The sequence below is a fragment of the Mixophyes fleayi genome, chromosome 11, assembly GCF_038048845.1.
Source record: "Mixophyes fleayi isolate aMixFle1 chromosome 11, aMixFle1.hap1, whole genome shotgun sequence".
NCBI lineage: Eukaryota > Metazoa > Chordata > Amphibia > Anura > Limnodynastidae > Mixophyes > Mixophyes fleayi.
Window position 1 is genome coordinate 3,030,913 of NC_134412.1, and position 17,005 is coordinate 3,047,917.

General features: G+C 42.7%; 1 protein-coding gene across 1 annotated transcript in view; it reads left to right on the top strand.

The window, feature by feature from the left end:
- The first annotated feature begins 1,483 nt into the window (after positions 1-1,483).
- LOC142107739 (protein-arginine deiminase type-1-like) overlaps positions 1,484-17,005 on the top strand; it is a 28,835-nt gene continuing 13,313 nt past the window's right edge. Inside the window, exons 1-5 of the mRNA XM_075191330.1 lie at positions 1,484-1,765; positions 13,420-13,600; positions 15,344-15,416; positions 15,539-15,600; positions 15,688-15,805. Of these exons, the coding sequence (XP_075047431.1) occupies positions 1,674-1,765; positions 13,420-13,600; positions 15,344-15,416; positions 15,539-15,600; positions 15,688-15,805 (526 nt within the window). The 5' untranslated portion in view covers positions 1,484-1,673. The remainder of the gene's footprint in view (positions 1,766-13,419; positions 13,601-15,343; positions 15,417-15,538; positions 15,601-15,687; positions 15,806-17,005) is intronic.

The following is a 17,005-nucleotide window of genomic DNA, read 5'->3' on the forward strand; positions in this document are numbered from 1 at the left end:
CAGAGCAATGTTCTGCAGATCTCTAGAGAGGTCAGTAATGTAATAATCTGCAGAATATATCACTATGTATCTGTCAGGGGGTAGATGGAACAGAGCAATGTTCTGCAGATCACTAGAGAGGTCAGTAATGTAATAATCTGCAGAATATATCACTATGTATCTGTCAGGGGGTAGATGGAACAGAGCAATGTTCTGCAGATCTCTAGAGAGGTCAGTAATGTAATAATCTGCAGAATATATCACTATGTATCTGTCAGGAGGTAGATGGAACAGAGCAATGTTCTGCAGATTTCTAGAGAGGTCAGTAATGTAATAATCTGCAGAATATATCACTATGTATCTGTCAGGGGGTAGATGGGACAGAGCAATGTTCTGCAGATCTCTAGAGAGGTCAGTAATGTAATAATCTGCAGAATATATCACTATGTATCTGTCAGGGGGTAGATGGGACAGAGCAATGTTCTGCAGATCTCTAGAGAGGTCAGTAATGTAATAATCTGCAGAATATATCACTATGTATCTGTCAGGGGGTAGATGGGACAGAGCAATGTTCTGCAGATCTCTAGAGAGATCAGTAATGTAATAATCTGCAGAATATATCACTATGTATCTGTCAGGGGGTAGATGGGACAGAGCAATGTTCTGCAGATCTCTAGAGAGATCAGTAATGTAATAATCTGCAGAATATATCACTATGTATCTGTCAGGGGGTAGATGGGACAGAGCAATGTTCTGCAGATCTCTAGAGAGGTCAGTAATGTAATAATCTGCAGAATATATCACTATGTATATGTCAGGGGGTAGATGGGACAGAGCAATGTTCTGCAGATCTCTAGAATCTATAGAATTTAAATCTAAGATAAAACCTTGTTTTTGCACTGGGTGCGATATGGGTTCATTCCCTAACTAACCCCTCCCATCAGAAGGACAACACTTTACCAACCTTCACAGTCACCCCTACCTTGAAGTGCTCATCCACGCGTTTCACTGGGACGTTCGTGCAAAAATCGTTCTTGCCATCACAAACGCACTTTATTGCACCTTGGTAAAACATCCCTAGCGTTTCATATTTGGCCACAATGTGACGTTAAATAGAATTTTTTTTTCCAGGCATTTGTCAAGCAGGAAAATGCAGACACAAAGATGAGAGAGATGGTGGCTCTCTGTATTACACCTACTGCGTATAGTATTGCTTTCTACTGGTACAGCATACACCGCAGTATGTACATAGTAATGTTACAGAATCTCTTATTCATGAATAACAAATAAAACATGCCTAGGTCTGAAACTTGTGAATGTTACAAATTGTTCATTATCTCAAGAAATGTTTTGTTTGTTTATTATTTTATCTATTTGATGATGTGATTTTTGCCAGAATACAGCAGCTTCCACTTGAACACTCCTCATATTTCCTTTATATAATAAGTTTGGACATAAGCCACAAGCTTGTCACACCTCCCAGCATTAAGTTTTGGAAGCTGTGAGGTGCGTTAGAAGAATGTTGTAACAGCCCAGCCCACACCAGTGACATAGGCGAGAAGACATCACCTAACGTGAACTGATTCTCTTGTGACATTAATGACCCCAACTGGGGCGAGTACATCATCCCAGCCGGTAGCACAGAAACATATTCTGCACCTCTCATCCTTCAGTCTGAGAACTCCAAGAGAGTCATGTCTGCGGGGCGGGCAATCCCTGTCTCCTACCTGAATCCCACCTATGACGTGTGTGTGGTTGGAAATGAGACCTCCATTGACATCTACCGGTAAGCTGGACGTTGGGGAGATTACTGATTACAGATCTAGAGCAAGATCCAAGGACATTACTGTAGATAATATGAGCAATTTGTTTGCACCAAATTTATTTCATTTTCTATAAACCTATAATTCAAATTTGACATGTAGTCGTCCTGCCTTGGCAAAGTCTACAGATCACAGTGCTGGAAAGAGGAACCGGTGCGACCCAGGGGGTGGCAGTAAATTAGCACTTTTTACAGAATTTAAAGTGCTGCAATATAAACCATCAGAATTAATCTGAAGTCTAATTAATAATGGAATTCTTTAGCCAGATAAATTCTGCCAGCCCTCTACCCCCTCTGTGACCCCGCAGAAGGAGATTATGTTAGATACCTGAATGGTAAAGCCAGATCTGGTCAGTAGAGGACAGAATCTGTGCAGTTCTGCGCAGCCTGCATGAAAATGATTTTCCGGGTCTGCAGACCGCCTCTCCTGCTATTCCCTCTCTCCCTGATATGATGTAATGCTGTGTATATATTAACATCTGATACTGGAATCCAGTACTCGGCCAATGTCCAGAAGGGGAGTTTTTTGAAGAGTATTTTTCAAGCACCTTAATGCCTTTTTAGTCTCTTGAATTATATTCTAATGAAAACAGTTCATAAACTCCTTTTTGTAATGTTTTAAGGAAATAAATCTGAGCATAGCACATCAGACCTTGCATATGTGTGCTGTTTTTTTTGGATGGAGAATAAGCCTTTATTTATTCTGTATCCATTTTCCTCGAACATGTTTTGTTTGTAAAAGGTGAATATTCTGGGATGATTGATTCCTGTTGTGGTATTTGTGCTGTGAGAAGTCACACGTTAAACATTTCTATCCTTCTTCCATTTGTGCCCAAACACTGATGATGTCCTAATATCTCCGTCACTGAGAATTGTCTGTATGTTGTCAGTTCCTTAACATGTATCAACTGATTTCTCCCCCAGCTATCAGTTTTTAATATGTTGCAACTACATGTAAAGTAAACTTGCAAAGTAAACCAAATATTTACTGTGCAACAATGAGCCAGTGTTGTATTTGAGAGAGAATTATGAAATGTTTTTTTTGAGGTTACTGATGTAAGAAAGTAAATGTGATCTTGGAGACAAAGGTGGGTGGGCTGTAGGTTAATGCAAAGTTCCTTGGAAGTTTCTCTACTGGCTCAACGCATTTATCTATCTCCGCTCAATGGAGTTTTAGGGAAGCGGTCAGGTGGTTTCATTAGAAGACAGATTAAGGCGGCTGCAGGGTATTGGGGGGCAGGAGAGGGGGGTCTTGATGCTGATGAATTAGTGGATGTACAATAAAAGTCTTCTGAAAACAGAAAGTATTTATATGTTACAACCAACGTTATCTCACCCAGACGAAGGAGCCTATTTATTAAATATCGCAATTTGTATATAATCAAAATCTCACCAAGGCAACTGAGTAATATACCCTGGAGCTACGGGCCTAGAGCGGATAGGGGTAAACAAAATAAATAAATATATAATATATATATATATATATATATATATATATATTAACCCCCGCCGCCCCCCCCCCCCCTAAAAAAAATAATTAAAAAGTAGATAAAGTATATTCAATATTGTGTATGTATTAAAATTCTTCAGATATTGATTTTCTTTTTTTACAAACAATAAAGCTTTTATCAGCAATTTCGGTTCTGTTCTGAGCACAATTTGCGTCGGTAATTGGTCTCAGCGATGACCAGATCCAGGTCACACAGACAGGGCTCGTTAGTACGGTCACTGAGGTTACTTCGGTCACAATGGACCAACATCAGTTCTAACCAGGTATTGATCGGTATTATTGATCACGCAGCAATATCTCTCTAGTCCCAGTGTACGGCCCAGTCCTCAGCTTTTTTCTTGTGTTTGACCTATAAACTTACAAACAAGCACATAATGGTACTTAGTGATTTGGCTGATGGTAATCGTGTTGTCTTATCATCGATCCCTTCCAATATAGCCCTGTGTTGTATCCACCAGCCTCACGGTTGTACCCACAAAGCTATTTATCCTAAGTATGATCTACAGACTCCTGGGAGCCCCAGGGCTGCACAGTAACCAGGACCCCAGGGCTACACAGTAACCAGGACCCCAGGGCTACACAGTAACCAGGACCCCAGGGCTGCACAGTAACCAGGACCCCAGGGCTGCACAGTAACCAGGACCCCAGGGCTGCACAGTAACCAGGACCCCAGGGCTACACAGTAACCAGGACCCCAGGGCTGCACAGTAACCAGGACCCCAGGGCTGCACAGTAACCAGGACCCCAGGGCTGCACAGTAACCAGGACCCCAGGGCTACACAGTAACCAGGACCCCAGGGCTGCACAGTAACCAGGACCCCAGGGCTGCACAGTAACCAGGACCCCAGGGCTGCACAGTAACCAGGACCCCAGGGCTGCACAGTAACCAGGACCCCAGGGCTGCACAGTAACCAGGACCCCAGGGCTACACAGTAATCAGGACCCCAGGGCTGCACAGTAACCAGGACCCCAGGGCTGCACAGTAACCAGGACCCCAGGGCTACACAGTAACCAGGACCCCAGGGCTGCACAGTAACCAGGACCCCAGGGCTACACAGTAACCAGGACCCCAGGGCTGCACAGTAACCAGGACCCCAGGGCTGCACAGTAACCAGGACCCCAGGGCTACACAGTAACCAGGACCCCAGGGCTGCACAGTAACCAGGAATAATCCAAAAATAAATGAATTACAGCTTATTGCCTGAACTTGTAGCTCTTAGAGGTATCTCTTACGGGACGTCTTGTTTACTTGTACCTCTAGTAAGAGGGAAGCTTGCAGTTATCGCTGTTTAATTTGGGTGTTTTGAAAGATGATCCCAGTTACCGGCAGACAGTGAGAGGGATCAGACAACCGACAACCAACCAATTTGGCAGATAACGTGTGCCAGGATGTGTAAGCGGATGTGGTGCTTGTTTTGCAGCTGGTTTAATGGTACTGCCATGTATTATCGCGGAGTAAACCTCCATTAAATGAATGAATCATCTGGCAGATCTTCTATTCCTGTCTCGTACTTCTCTGGTAATTGAATGTTGTTCCAATTTGCTGGGTACATCCAGTTAACTTTCATAATACTCCTATAAAACCAAGTAACGTGTATGTGCAGGAACAGAGTTCTGCAGGATTTTTGGCCCCAGTTTTGGGTGAAATTATCCCGCAACGCTTACAGGGCCGGATTAAGGGAATGGAGGCCCCTGGGCTAAGAGGGCCTTCATTCCCCCGTGAGGCCCCCAATGTGAGCCGCCCGCCGCCCCCTGTGAGGCCCCCCCCAAGCACTTACCTGTCAGTGCAGTCCTTCTTTTGCGGCGCGCTGTAAGCTCCTTACTGAGGAGATCTCACGAGAGTTTGTAAACTCTCGCGAGATCTCCTCAGTAAGCAGATTACTGAGCGGCGCCGGGGACAGAGGACTGCACTGACAGTGCTCAGCAGCATTGATCGGGCTGGGGGCGCCCTCGCCCCCGGACCGATCAATAATGCTGCTGAGGACTTTGAAGGGCCCCCTGGATGTCCGAGGCTTCTGGGCTATAGCCCAGTTAGCCCTAGGGTTAATCCGGCCCTGTCCAGGAGGGGTGACAGATGGGAGATAAGTGGAGGTAAACAAGAGAAAAGTGAAGCCGAAAGGTGAGGGGAAAACTGGAGTCAAGGAGAAGAGTCTTAGGGGTATATTTAACAAAGTGTGATGGTGCACTAACGTGCACTTAACATACAATTCATGCCCCGATGTATCCCCCGCATATTTATTAAAGATGCATCGCAGCAGATATCGTGGATATCTGCTGCTTTGCATTCTGCTTCATTTTGGGGAGCAGTCACCATTCAATAGTATGATGACTGCTCCCTTTTGCAATCTAACAATGAAGCTGGCGTACATTATCATGAATGAGAAATCTCAGTGCTGTCAGCTCTGCTCCGAAGAGCAGAGCTGAACAGCGCATGTGTGGAGGGATCATGTGATCCCTCCCTGTCAATCACAGCTCTCTCTCTGCAACGATAGTTGCAGAGACAGAGAGGGGATCTTTGTGCGCTTGTCCAGTTCTTGGAACTGGACATGCGCAATTGAAGAATGAAGAGAAGACCCGGAGACAGCGCTTCTGAAGAGGGGGGTAAGTATGATTTTTTACATCACAGAAACAGCAGTTTTTCGGAACTGCTGTTTCTGTGCAGGGTTGTACATAAATGTGAGAAATAGTTCAATCCTTATCATTGCGATAAGGATTGAAAACTATTTTTCACTTTATGTTAATATTGATAAATGTGCCCCTATGAAAGGAAAAGCCTAGAAACAAGTAACGATAAAGAGGACAGGACTTTGACATGGAGGGCAGATAAGACGGATAGGAAGGAAATGGAAACAAGACTCAAAGGGGGCAAAAATAGGGAATAAACGAGAGAGCAGAAATTGGTGGCAACACATGGAAAGAGGATGCAGTGCTCACAGCACAGGGGGAGAGGCTGAGTGAAGACACCGGCTGTAGATTTTGGTGTGATAGGTGAATGTTTTGTTTTATGTGGGTGGGGCTGTGAATGACAAGATCATTTAGTGAGTGGTGTGATGAAAAGATTATTGTAGTAACAGTGATAATTAAGAACGTGACAATCGCTCTTGTGTTCAGTTCCTGGAAATCTCTCAAGCTCGGGTACGCCAGGGGAATGTTCCAACGTTCTTTAATACAAATAACCTTTCCCTTTCATATTTATCTCCTATATCACAGCACTGACAAGGGATAGACAACGCCGGAGAGACGCCTCTATCCTCTATAAATCCCTGTAGTATCTGCAGCCATGATAGGTACTTTCAGAAGTATAGAACTTGGGTAAAGATAAAGTTCCATCAAGTTTAACATTTGTAAGTTCTGTGATCCAGAGGCAGGTGAAGTAGAGGGGACAGAAATATGTTCCAGTAACAATTTTTTTTTGGGCAGGAACTAAGTATCGATATCTATATATTAAAGGGGTCCAGCAAGCACGGCCGGATTAGGTATTAGGTACAGTTGGCCGGTGCCTGGGGGTGGTGAATATATGGGAAAAATCAACTGATGTAAGCGTCTAAGGTGGAAATGAGCTGTGTAAGGCTTTCACACTATTGTCTATGATTTGACCGGAGAAACTACAGAATAATCTGTATAAAAACGCCCATGCAGATTCATTCTGCCACTTACGCCAGTCTGCACCAGAAGAGGTGGGCGGGGGAGTTCGAACGCAAGCCGTGTACAATAAGGGTTTTGTTGCACAATTGTGAGTGATGCAGACCATGAAAAGATGCATATAGGCCTGAAAAAGCCCCATGATCTGCGAGTGGCCAGGAGTGGTGTAAATAAGCTATTTTTGATTTGAAGGTTCTGTTATTCGGGATAAATGATCCCCATGTGGAGCTCCATTCGCGGAGCAGCATTGATGGAATTAGGCTTCAAGTGTGCACTCAATCTTATTAGATGATACATTGTAATAAAACCGTCACCGGAGGTTTCCATAATCACATTCATGTGACCCATACAACCTGACACGACAAATAAACGTTTTACACACCGTATTACAGAGTCGGGCTGGAGTGATTTGCACACAATGGGCATTTGTTTGTGACAGGGTAACAGAATTATAATTGTTAATTACAATGTTGGCTGAGACATTGTATTAAAATGTATCATTAGCAATTCATTGCTCATTTACTAAGCTAGCAATAAATTAAACATTTGTCCTGAGTGTTTAGAGACTTTCATTCCTTTATGTCTAATAATACAGTCTGTCATTATTGTTATATTTATGAATGGATATATATTGCTCACTTGGCCACCTTCCACAAACCCTCTTGGATGGATTTTTATCACTAGTCCATATTTCACAATCCTTCTTGGATGGTTCTTGCTCATTAGTCCACATTCCCTCTTGGATGGGTTTTGCTTACCAGTCCACCTTTCAAAGTCTTTCTTGGATGGATGTTGCTCACTAGTCCACCTTCCACAATCCCTCTTGGATATATATTGCTCACTTGTCCACCTTCTACAATCTCTTATGAAGAGATTGTTGCTCCCTTTGCCACCTTTCACAATTCTTCTTGGATAGATCTTGCTCATTAGTCCACCTTCCACAATCCCTTATCAAGGGATTGTTGCTCACCTGGCCACCTTCAACAATCCCTCTTGGATGGATATTGCTCACTAGTCCACATTTCACAATCCTTCTTGGATGGATCTTGCTCACTAGTCATCATCATCATTCATTTATATAGCACCACTAATTCCCAGCGCTGTACTTTTTCTGTCAGGACCCCATGCTGAGAAAACAGGACTGTCACTGGTGTCAGAAGTGGGCTACTTTCTGGAATTGTCTGAATTGATGAGGCCTATTTTGTACCACCATGTTGCACATTTACAAGTGCACTACAAGCAATATAATTAGAATCTTTGCTCACCAAAAAACGACACACAATAAAGCAACTCCCGATTTATTTATACCATACAGAAGACTAACCCAGCAGTCATTTAGGAGAAAAACTGAAAAGTTTATGCAACTGAAAGGGAAGTAAAGTTGAAGTTGGTTGAAGTTGGTATGATGTCTACACTTTTGTACGCGCACTTCTAAATCTTGTTTTCCGCACATCTGAGGGTGTTAAAGATAAAGACTAATGGTTTGGTTTTGTTGTGCTTGGTTCATTAATTACATCTATTGGTATCTTTATATATATACCATAGGCGTATGCAGCCAAATAAAATGTTCTCTTTTTTTTATTTTAGGCATTCATTAATTATTGATCCCTCATCCTTCATCACGAACACTCCATCGCCAATAATTATTATAGTTTATTTATATAGTGTCACCATATTACGCCATGATGTACAAAGAATATTTTCCACTCACATCAGTCCATGCGCCATAGGAGCTTACAGTCTAAATTCCCTACTGCACAAAAAATACAGTATATCTTCTGGACTGTGGCAGGAAACTGCAGCACCCGGAGAAAACCCACACAAACACGTGGAGAACATACAAACTGCACACAGATAAAGAATCAAACGCATGACCCAAGCGCTGTGAGGCAGCAATGCTAACCACTGTGCCAGCCTGCTGCCCATTGAACGATAAGTTAGCTCAACATAACTTCAGGTCCCTCTCTGACAGCAGTCTAGGAACACTTTAACCAGTGAGCCTTGGTCTAGCACAGGGGTGTCCAACATTTTAGCTTCCCTGAGCCACATTGGAAGACGACGAGTTGGTTTGGGCCGCACATAAGATACACTAACAATAACGATAGCTGATCATCCAAAAAACCATAGAAAACATAGTTAACATATATATATATGAGAAAAAAAGTGATATATATATATATATATATATATATATATATATACATACAAGTTAACCCGTGCATGATACTCATACATTCTAGTCAAATCAAGCTACTTAAGGTCTTAAAAAGGTTCTTGTCATGCATTTGGACCTAGCCCAGGCCTCCTCAGGGGAAGAGCGTTAGTTTCGACGCAAGAGGCGTTTTTAATGTGTGTTCATGAGGTAAAATTACCTCACAAAAATGAGTTTGACCCCTCAACTCGTAAATTTAGCCTTTACTACCCCTCCCACGGGGGGAAGGGGGGATGATGGAAGTTAACTGACTTGACTATTCTAATTTTTTTGTCAAATAATGTCAGTATACCAAATTTCAGGTCAATTGGATGAGCTCTTTCTGAGAAAATAGTTTTTTCCACACACACACACACACACACACACACACTAACGCACGCCTCTACACATGTGTGTTCATGAGGTAAAATTACCTCACGAAAATGAGTTTGAGCCCTACCAAATTTCAGCCCTTTTTGATTTTTTTTCCCCACACACACTAAGAATTTAGTAGGTCAGTGTATAACTCTGCCCAGCAGGTGGCGCTGCAACTTGTTTTTTTTTTCCACACACACACAGACGCCACTAAGCATATATATTTTAGATATATATATATATATCACTTTTTTTTTCAAATCCCCCTATACTTACCTTTCAATCGCCCTGTTCAAAAAATCCTCTCTAGTTATTATACTATAATCACTTTTTGTATTGTTTCGATGCAATATCAATAAAGTGCATTTAAGCCAGGCATTGTATATCAGGGTGCCCTGACCAGGCCTGCAGTACCTGACATATACATCACTGTGACCCCAAGTTGTGACCTGTTTTGCTAATTACACCACTGTGTTAGTTAAGGGATAACAACTTATAATGGGCCAAAGAGAATAATATATAATGCCCCATTAGTATTACAAGTAGAAGTATGTAGCAGGGAGATAAGGTCCATGATGCTCCAGGACCAGGTGACTTTTATTCACTGGTCAGCGTCCCTTGAAATAATAATATAAAATTCCCCTTAACTTACCTTTTAATTGGCTTGTTCTCCTGTCCTCTTCTCTTCTGTTCTCCAATTCTGTGCTGCTGATTGTTCTTTTCGCGCGGGTGTCTCCTCTGTGCTGCGCTCCGCAATGGATGTTGGGCGTGATGACATCACGCCCGACATTCACTGCGAGCACCTCACGGAGGAGGAGACAAGGGAGGGAGCCGGAGTACCAGCTGACGTGACCGCAAGGTAAGTATTTTGTTTTCTTTTTTTTTGCAGGATTTTTTTTTTCCATTAACAGTGCTGCCCCCTTGCCACAACCAAAACTCCTTCTGGGCCACATTTACAGGCGTGCTGGGCCGCATGCAGCCCGCGGCCCGCGGGTTGGACAACCCTGGTCTAGCACATCCCTACTACAGGAGCCAGGAAAAGAAAGTCAGAGGTTTGGAATCACTAATATCTATATTACACTAAATATAAACTCATTATGTCCTTGTGCAAGTTTCAGCCTGAGCACCCGCAGCCGGTTTTCGTGACTCCCAGTGTCAGTTCATATTGTGCAATAGAGTGATGAAAGTGCAGAGTACTTCTTCACCTATAGGCTAATTGTGTTTTATAGTTGCACTTGTACAAGGATTCCTGCTCTGCACACAGACAGCAGTGGTACATGCTGCTTACATTATTTTCTGTGGCGCCCACTGAGCTGACATTCAGCGTCCAAATCTACGTCCATTTGGGCCACACATTGGTCCCCTTATAGGGAATGAATGGATTAATGCCCAATCTGACCGCGTTTACCAATATGTCCAATAATGAATGAATGCATTTAATATTTATAATATTCTCTTTAATTGCACGGTAAAGAAGAAGCAGCTGATAATGAGCTGATTGAGCGTGTTATTACAGGCAGGTAACGCTGAGAACTCTTGTTGTTTGGGGTGGGGTTGATATTATTTATTTAGCTTCTCTTATCACTAACTGGAGAGTCCCGTTCTACTTTTTCATAGACTTTTTCTATTTATACAGCATAACTACATTAATAAGTTAAGACTTTCGCATAATTACTGGAGGTGAAAAATTACATCGGTGCACCCTGTTCCTTGTCTGAATTTTGGCTGTGCTGATTCAGAGGAAAGTACAATGAAACCCCCCCATTAATGCAGCTGCTGGTGTAATCTTGGTGGAGGGGGGGGGGGCTCCACTCCGCTCATTAACTTCCTCTACTAATTATAGATAGGCACCAGTCTCCTTGCCAGACAACAGTCCTGATTTTTAGAGGACATTCATGATTTCTGCCAGTGGATTGAGATGTGGCCTTTCTGAACATGGTTGCGGAGGATGTGTTGTGGGTGATGGGAGTTGTGTCTTTTGTAGTTTAGATGAGATCCCAAGGGGAGGGGGGGGGGAATCAATTTGGAGCGACGGGTCCTCAGAATGTCCACGGAGACACCTTTGCGCCCATGTTATGGCTGGAATCTCCAATCATTATTCCTCACACCCCATAGAGGCGTGAGTGAAACATGAGCAGATTCCTACAGTAATTCAGGCAATGTGCACAGCCCGACATCGCGGTGAAATCCGCACGCCACATCGCCACATCTCCCCCTAAGTGTCCATTTTTCTGTGAATTCCACAGAATAGGCTTTAAACAGAATGTATTGTATATCAGATTATCAAGAGACCCCAGAGACCGGCTGTGGTACTCCAGGTACTGGCCCCAGATTGCACAGATGGTTCCTAAAACTGTACCGTGTATTCAATAAAAATGATTGGGGGAGAATAACACACAAAACATTTAATTTCAAATCCACGCGGAGAAATGTGTAGAATATATAAGAGTGCCCCCCACAGCTACATCCAGTCCTCCTCTGCCGGCCGTTTTACCTCTTTTGTTAATTCTCTTTTATCTAACTAAGCCTCTCTCCCCCGTCAGTTCTCTATGCCCCCCACCTCCTCCTGCTAACTCATTCATGGCTCAGACATAAAACCACTTCAATGGCAAACTTGTCATTTCCTCACAGAAGCTCTGAGCCCCAATCCCATCCCCCTACTGCCACAGTTCATCATTTATTTATAGGAAGTACAAGAACACATGAACACTAAAACAGATACATAAATATAATACTCACTTCTCCTCTGACCCAATTACACCGAATGAATTTGCTAAATTACTACCTAGATCTAACTCATTCACTTGTCACTCCAACCGTTTCCTATTAACTTTTCTCCCTCGCTAATAAAGATTTTACTGCATCTGTTTAAGCTCTCTCTGCCAGTGGCACAGTCACACCTTGCTGTAATCACCTGTATTCCACAGACAGTGACTGATGACTCTGGCAGTACGATCCCCTGCTTCTCGGTGTAACTGCTGCAGTACTGTGGTGTACCTGCTGGGGGCGCTGCATCAGACCAAGGGGTTATTTCCCTTCATCGTCATGGCTCCCTTCTGTCCAGCTCCTCTCAATGTTTGAAAAGCCCCTTGGAGTCGTCCTCACTTGCTGCATTCATAGAGTTCATCAAGGACAATTTTTCCCCCAGTCCATACAGTGTTGCAAACCTCTTGTCCTTGTCCCCATTTTCAGGAAACAATTCAGGACAAATTGGATTTGGTGTATGAGTCCTATTGGAGGAGAGCGCAGGGCATTGGTGATCAGGCGACATGTGTGGTGGGTGAAATGCAGCAGTCAGCGTTATAATACATTGATGGATGATTAATGTCAGTCTCAGGAACTGGCCTGGGGACAGGGAATGGGGAACACAGTTATAATATGGGAGTTTATTGGGTAATAAAACGCTTAGAGATGAGCGATCGCTGTATTAACTGCGCACAGCAACCCATGTCTCAGCACGTGATCAGGTATGTACAAGATACACTATGAATGTATGAAATATACGGGCTTGTACCATATATATCTGGAGTTTATTCTGTCTAGTCTGGCTGGCAGGCTTGCTGGTACTTGTTGTTCCAAAGTAGATGGTCAGTTAAAGGTTGCCTTAGGCTGCTGTAGAGATTAGACATAGAAACTGATATAGGACCTTCCTGTTCAGCTCAACGCAATTTACGCTCATAACGTAAGTGCACACTGGGTCCCATAGATTACTTAGTATTCCGAGCCTCATGCATCTTAAGCTATCTTATTCTTAGATACGCCTTAAGCATATTCTACACAATATCTCGTAAAGCCATTAAATAAAAAAAAAAATTCAGTGTCTGTCCGACCCCCCCACCCCCTACACAAAAGTGTGTGATACACAGATAAACTGATGATCCTCTGTAATTACCTTTTCAGGTGTGTTCCAAAAGGGGCCGTTTCATTCGATGTCCGGGGAACGAGCTCATTGGACGTCGTTATTGTTTACAACCCCATTAATGTGAACAAACCCTCAAAAGGGGAAAAATGGCCCTTAAACAAAAGCATCAGAGTCCTGGTCACCCCTCAGCTGGCCAGTAAGGATACGAACGACAGCAAGGTGATACATTGTGTTATATAAGTCATACAATATTCAGAGGGCTTCAGTTCATCATTCCATCATCTAGTGACCTTGTTGCAGCAGAGAAAAGTTCTGCAGATCTCTAGAGAGGTCAGTAATGTAATAATCTGCAGACCATATCACTATATCTGTCAGGAGGTAGATGGAACAGAGCAATGTTCTGCAGATCCCTAGAGAGGGCAGTAATGTAATAATCTGCAGAATATATCACTATGTATCAGTCAGGGGGTAGATGGAACAGAGCAATGTTCTGCAGATGTACAGAGAGGTCAGTAATGTAATAATATGCAGAATATATCACTATGTATCTGTCAGGGGGTAGATGGAATAGAGCAATGTTCTGCAGATCTCTAGAGAGGTCAGTAATATAATAATCTGCAGAATATATCACTATGTATCTGTCAGGGGGTAGATGGAACAGAGCGATGTTCTGCAGATCTCTAGAGGGGTCAGTGATGTAATAATCTGCAGAATATATCACTATGTATCTGTCATGGGGTAGATGGAACAGAGCAATGTTCTGCAGATCACTAGAGAGGTCAGTAATGTAATAATCTGCAGAGTATATCACTATGTATCTGTCAGGGGGTAGATGGAACAGAGCAATGTTCTGCAGATCTACAGAGAGGTCAGTAATGTAATAATCTGCAGAATATATCACTATGTATCTGTCAGGGGGTAGATGGAACAGAGCAATGTTCTGCAGATCTCTAGAGAGGTCAGTAATGTAATAATCTGCAGAGTATATCACTATGTATCTGTCAGGGGGTAGATGGAACAGAGCAATGTTCTGCAGATCTACAGAGAGGTCAGTAATGTAATAATCTGCAGAATATATCACTATGTATCTGTCAGGGGGTAGATGGAACAGAGCAATGTTCTGCAGATCTCTAGAGAGGTCAGTAATGTAATAATCTGCAGAATATATCACTATGTATCTGTCAGGGGGTAGATGGAACAGAGCAATGTTCTGCAGATCTCTAGAGAGGTCAGTAATGTAATAATCTGCAGAATATATCACTATGTATCTGTCAGGGGGTAGATGGAACAGAGCAATGTTCTGCAGATCTCTAGAGAGGTCAGTAATGTAATAAACTGCAGAATATATCACTATGTATCTGCCAGGGGGTAGATGGGACGGAGCAATGTTCTGCAGATCTCTAGAGAGGTCAGTAATGTAATAATCTGCAGAATATATCACTATGTATCTGTCAGGGGGTAGATGGGACAGAGTAATGTTCTGCAGATCTCTAGAGAGGTCAGTAATATAATAAACTGCAGAATATATCACTATGTATCTGTCAGGGGGTAGATGGGACAGAGCAATGTGCTGCAGATCTCTGCACAGGTCAGTAATAATCTGCAGAATGATGACATATGTACTGTATGTTCTAGTACCAGCTGTACCATAATGAAAAGTTTAGTACAGAATATGATAAACTCTCTTGGTCTCCTCACCGTTATATGCATCATGTGATACCGTGTAGTGTCGCTATGTCTAGTACATTTAGCACTTATGCGTTTCCTATGGATGTAAATGAAGCACATGGCCTAACAAGTAAGAAATCTGTCCTCACGGGGGCCTGACCCATAGTTCTATATCTGCAGAAACTGCCCCATCCCAAGTCCGATTCTACCCAATATTACATCCTGCATATCCCCTTATATCAACAAATAATCAATTACATGAAATCTGTGACCAGTTATTATTAATTTCTCCAGGTTAAAGTTTACTATTATGGAAAACTTGGAAGAGATCTACTGGGCAGTGCCATGTTGTACCTGACGTGTGTTGGTGAGTGTCGCTAGCTCTTCCCTCCTATATTATTGAGCAGTAAAAGCCCTGGTGGAGGTAATGATGGGATGACAGATTTCATGTCCTGAAATGACTGTATCCATTTGATAATCTGATTCCAGCTGTTTCTCTGGATGTAGACGTAAATCGTATCGGAGCGGTGACCCGCGGGGCAAAAAAAAAGGTAGTTTGTTCCAGTCTCTTCTTCGCTTTGTGATTTATATCCATTATGAAACAGAATCCCAGATAATCTCATGTTAATGTATCACAGGATTCCTGGACTTGGGGGCCCAACGGGAGGGGAGCAGTTTTGCTGGTGAACTGCGATCGTGATCGAAACCCTTATGGTCTTCCTGACAACCAGGACATGTCAATGCCCAACAGTGCTGGTACCAACCTTGGCTTTCTAATTATTATTGTTATTCATGCATCAGATGTTTCAGATGTGAGTGGATAATGTAATGACATTTATGATGGTGTCTCGGTGAAGGGGGTTCTGTTGGAGGCACAATTTACTTAGATAGGGAGATTGGGGAAAAAGTAATCCATAAGGTGATCCTAATTATCATATACTGAAGAATGGGTTTATCATAGCAAACTTTTACTGCAGAATAGACAGGTTTAAGGTTTAATATATTTTCTTATATAGCTAAAATAATTTAGTTTTGGTAACACTCCTAATAATATCAGCCTATTTGTTTGCTTTGTACTAAACATTCGGCAGGGGTGTGAGGTACCTACCCCTCTGTGATGTCACTAGTTACCGGAGAATTGCTTGGCTGACAATTTAGCTGCTGTGTCGGTGACCGGCGCCCTTTCCTGACATCCTGACACCACTTAATTTAAATTAATCTGGCAGTAAATTTACAGTCTCTTGTTGTTAATGTTTCTGCTGTCATCAGGTGGAAAAAATAATCCTATCTTAGAGATGTTTGGAATCTACTTGTGTCGGAGAGTTCAGCCGACACGTGTGAAGCCAGTATGAAAAGATACAAGTCTGAGCTCTATCATCCCCTCTGTGCAGTAATCACTAGTGAGCGGGCAGATACTATTACTGTTTCGAGTCTTTCTCTGAACATGTCAATGTCTGTTTTTCTGCACAGGCAGATCACAAGCAATGGACTGAGCTGTGTTGTCGATAAGCAGAGTGATCTGCCACTGAAAACTCTGCTAATCTTTATTCTCACCCCAAAGAGGTGCAAGGAAAAGTGAGCTGGAATTCCTCTACCGTAGTAAACGGCAGTTTCCACTACCGGACATTGCGGTGATGTCCAACCGCACATTGCTAAGGATTGAAACCGGTCAACATTTTTATTTAATAAGATCCCCATTCTGAAGGGCCACTTTTTGAATCCACTGTTTAGTGCAACCCTGTGTGATGACGTTCTCGATAACAATTTAAATTTTTAACCCTCATCTACCAGAATGAAATCCCTGAAATCCTTTTGAGCAGAAGTTTGTCTGAAAATGATTCCTGGGGGTAAATGTATCAAGCTGAGTGTTTTCCAGCGGGTTTGAAGTGGAGATGTTTCCTATAGCAACCAATCAGATTCTAGCTATCATTTTGCAGAATGAACTAAATAAATGAT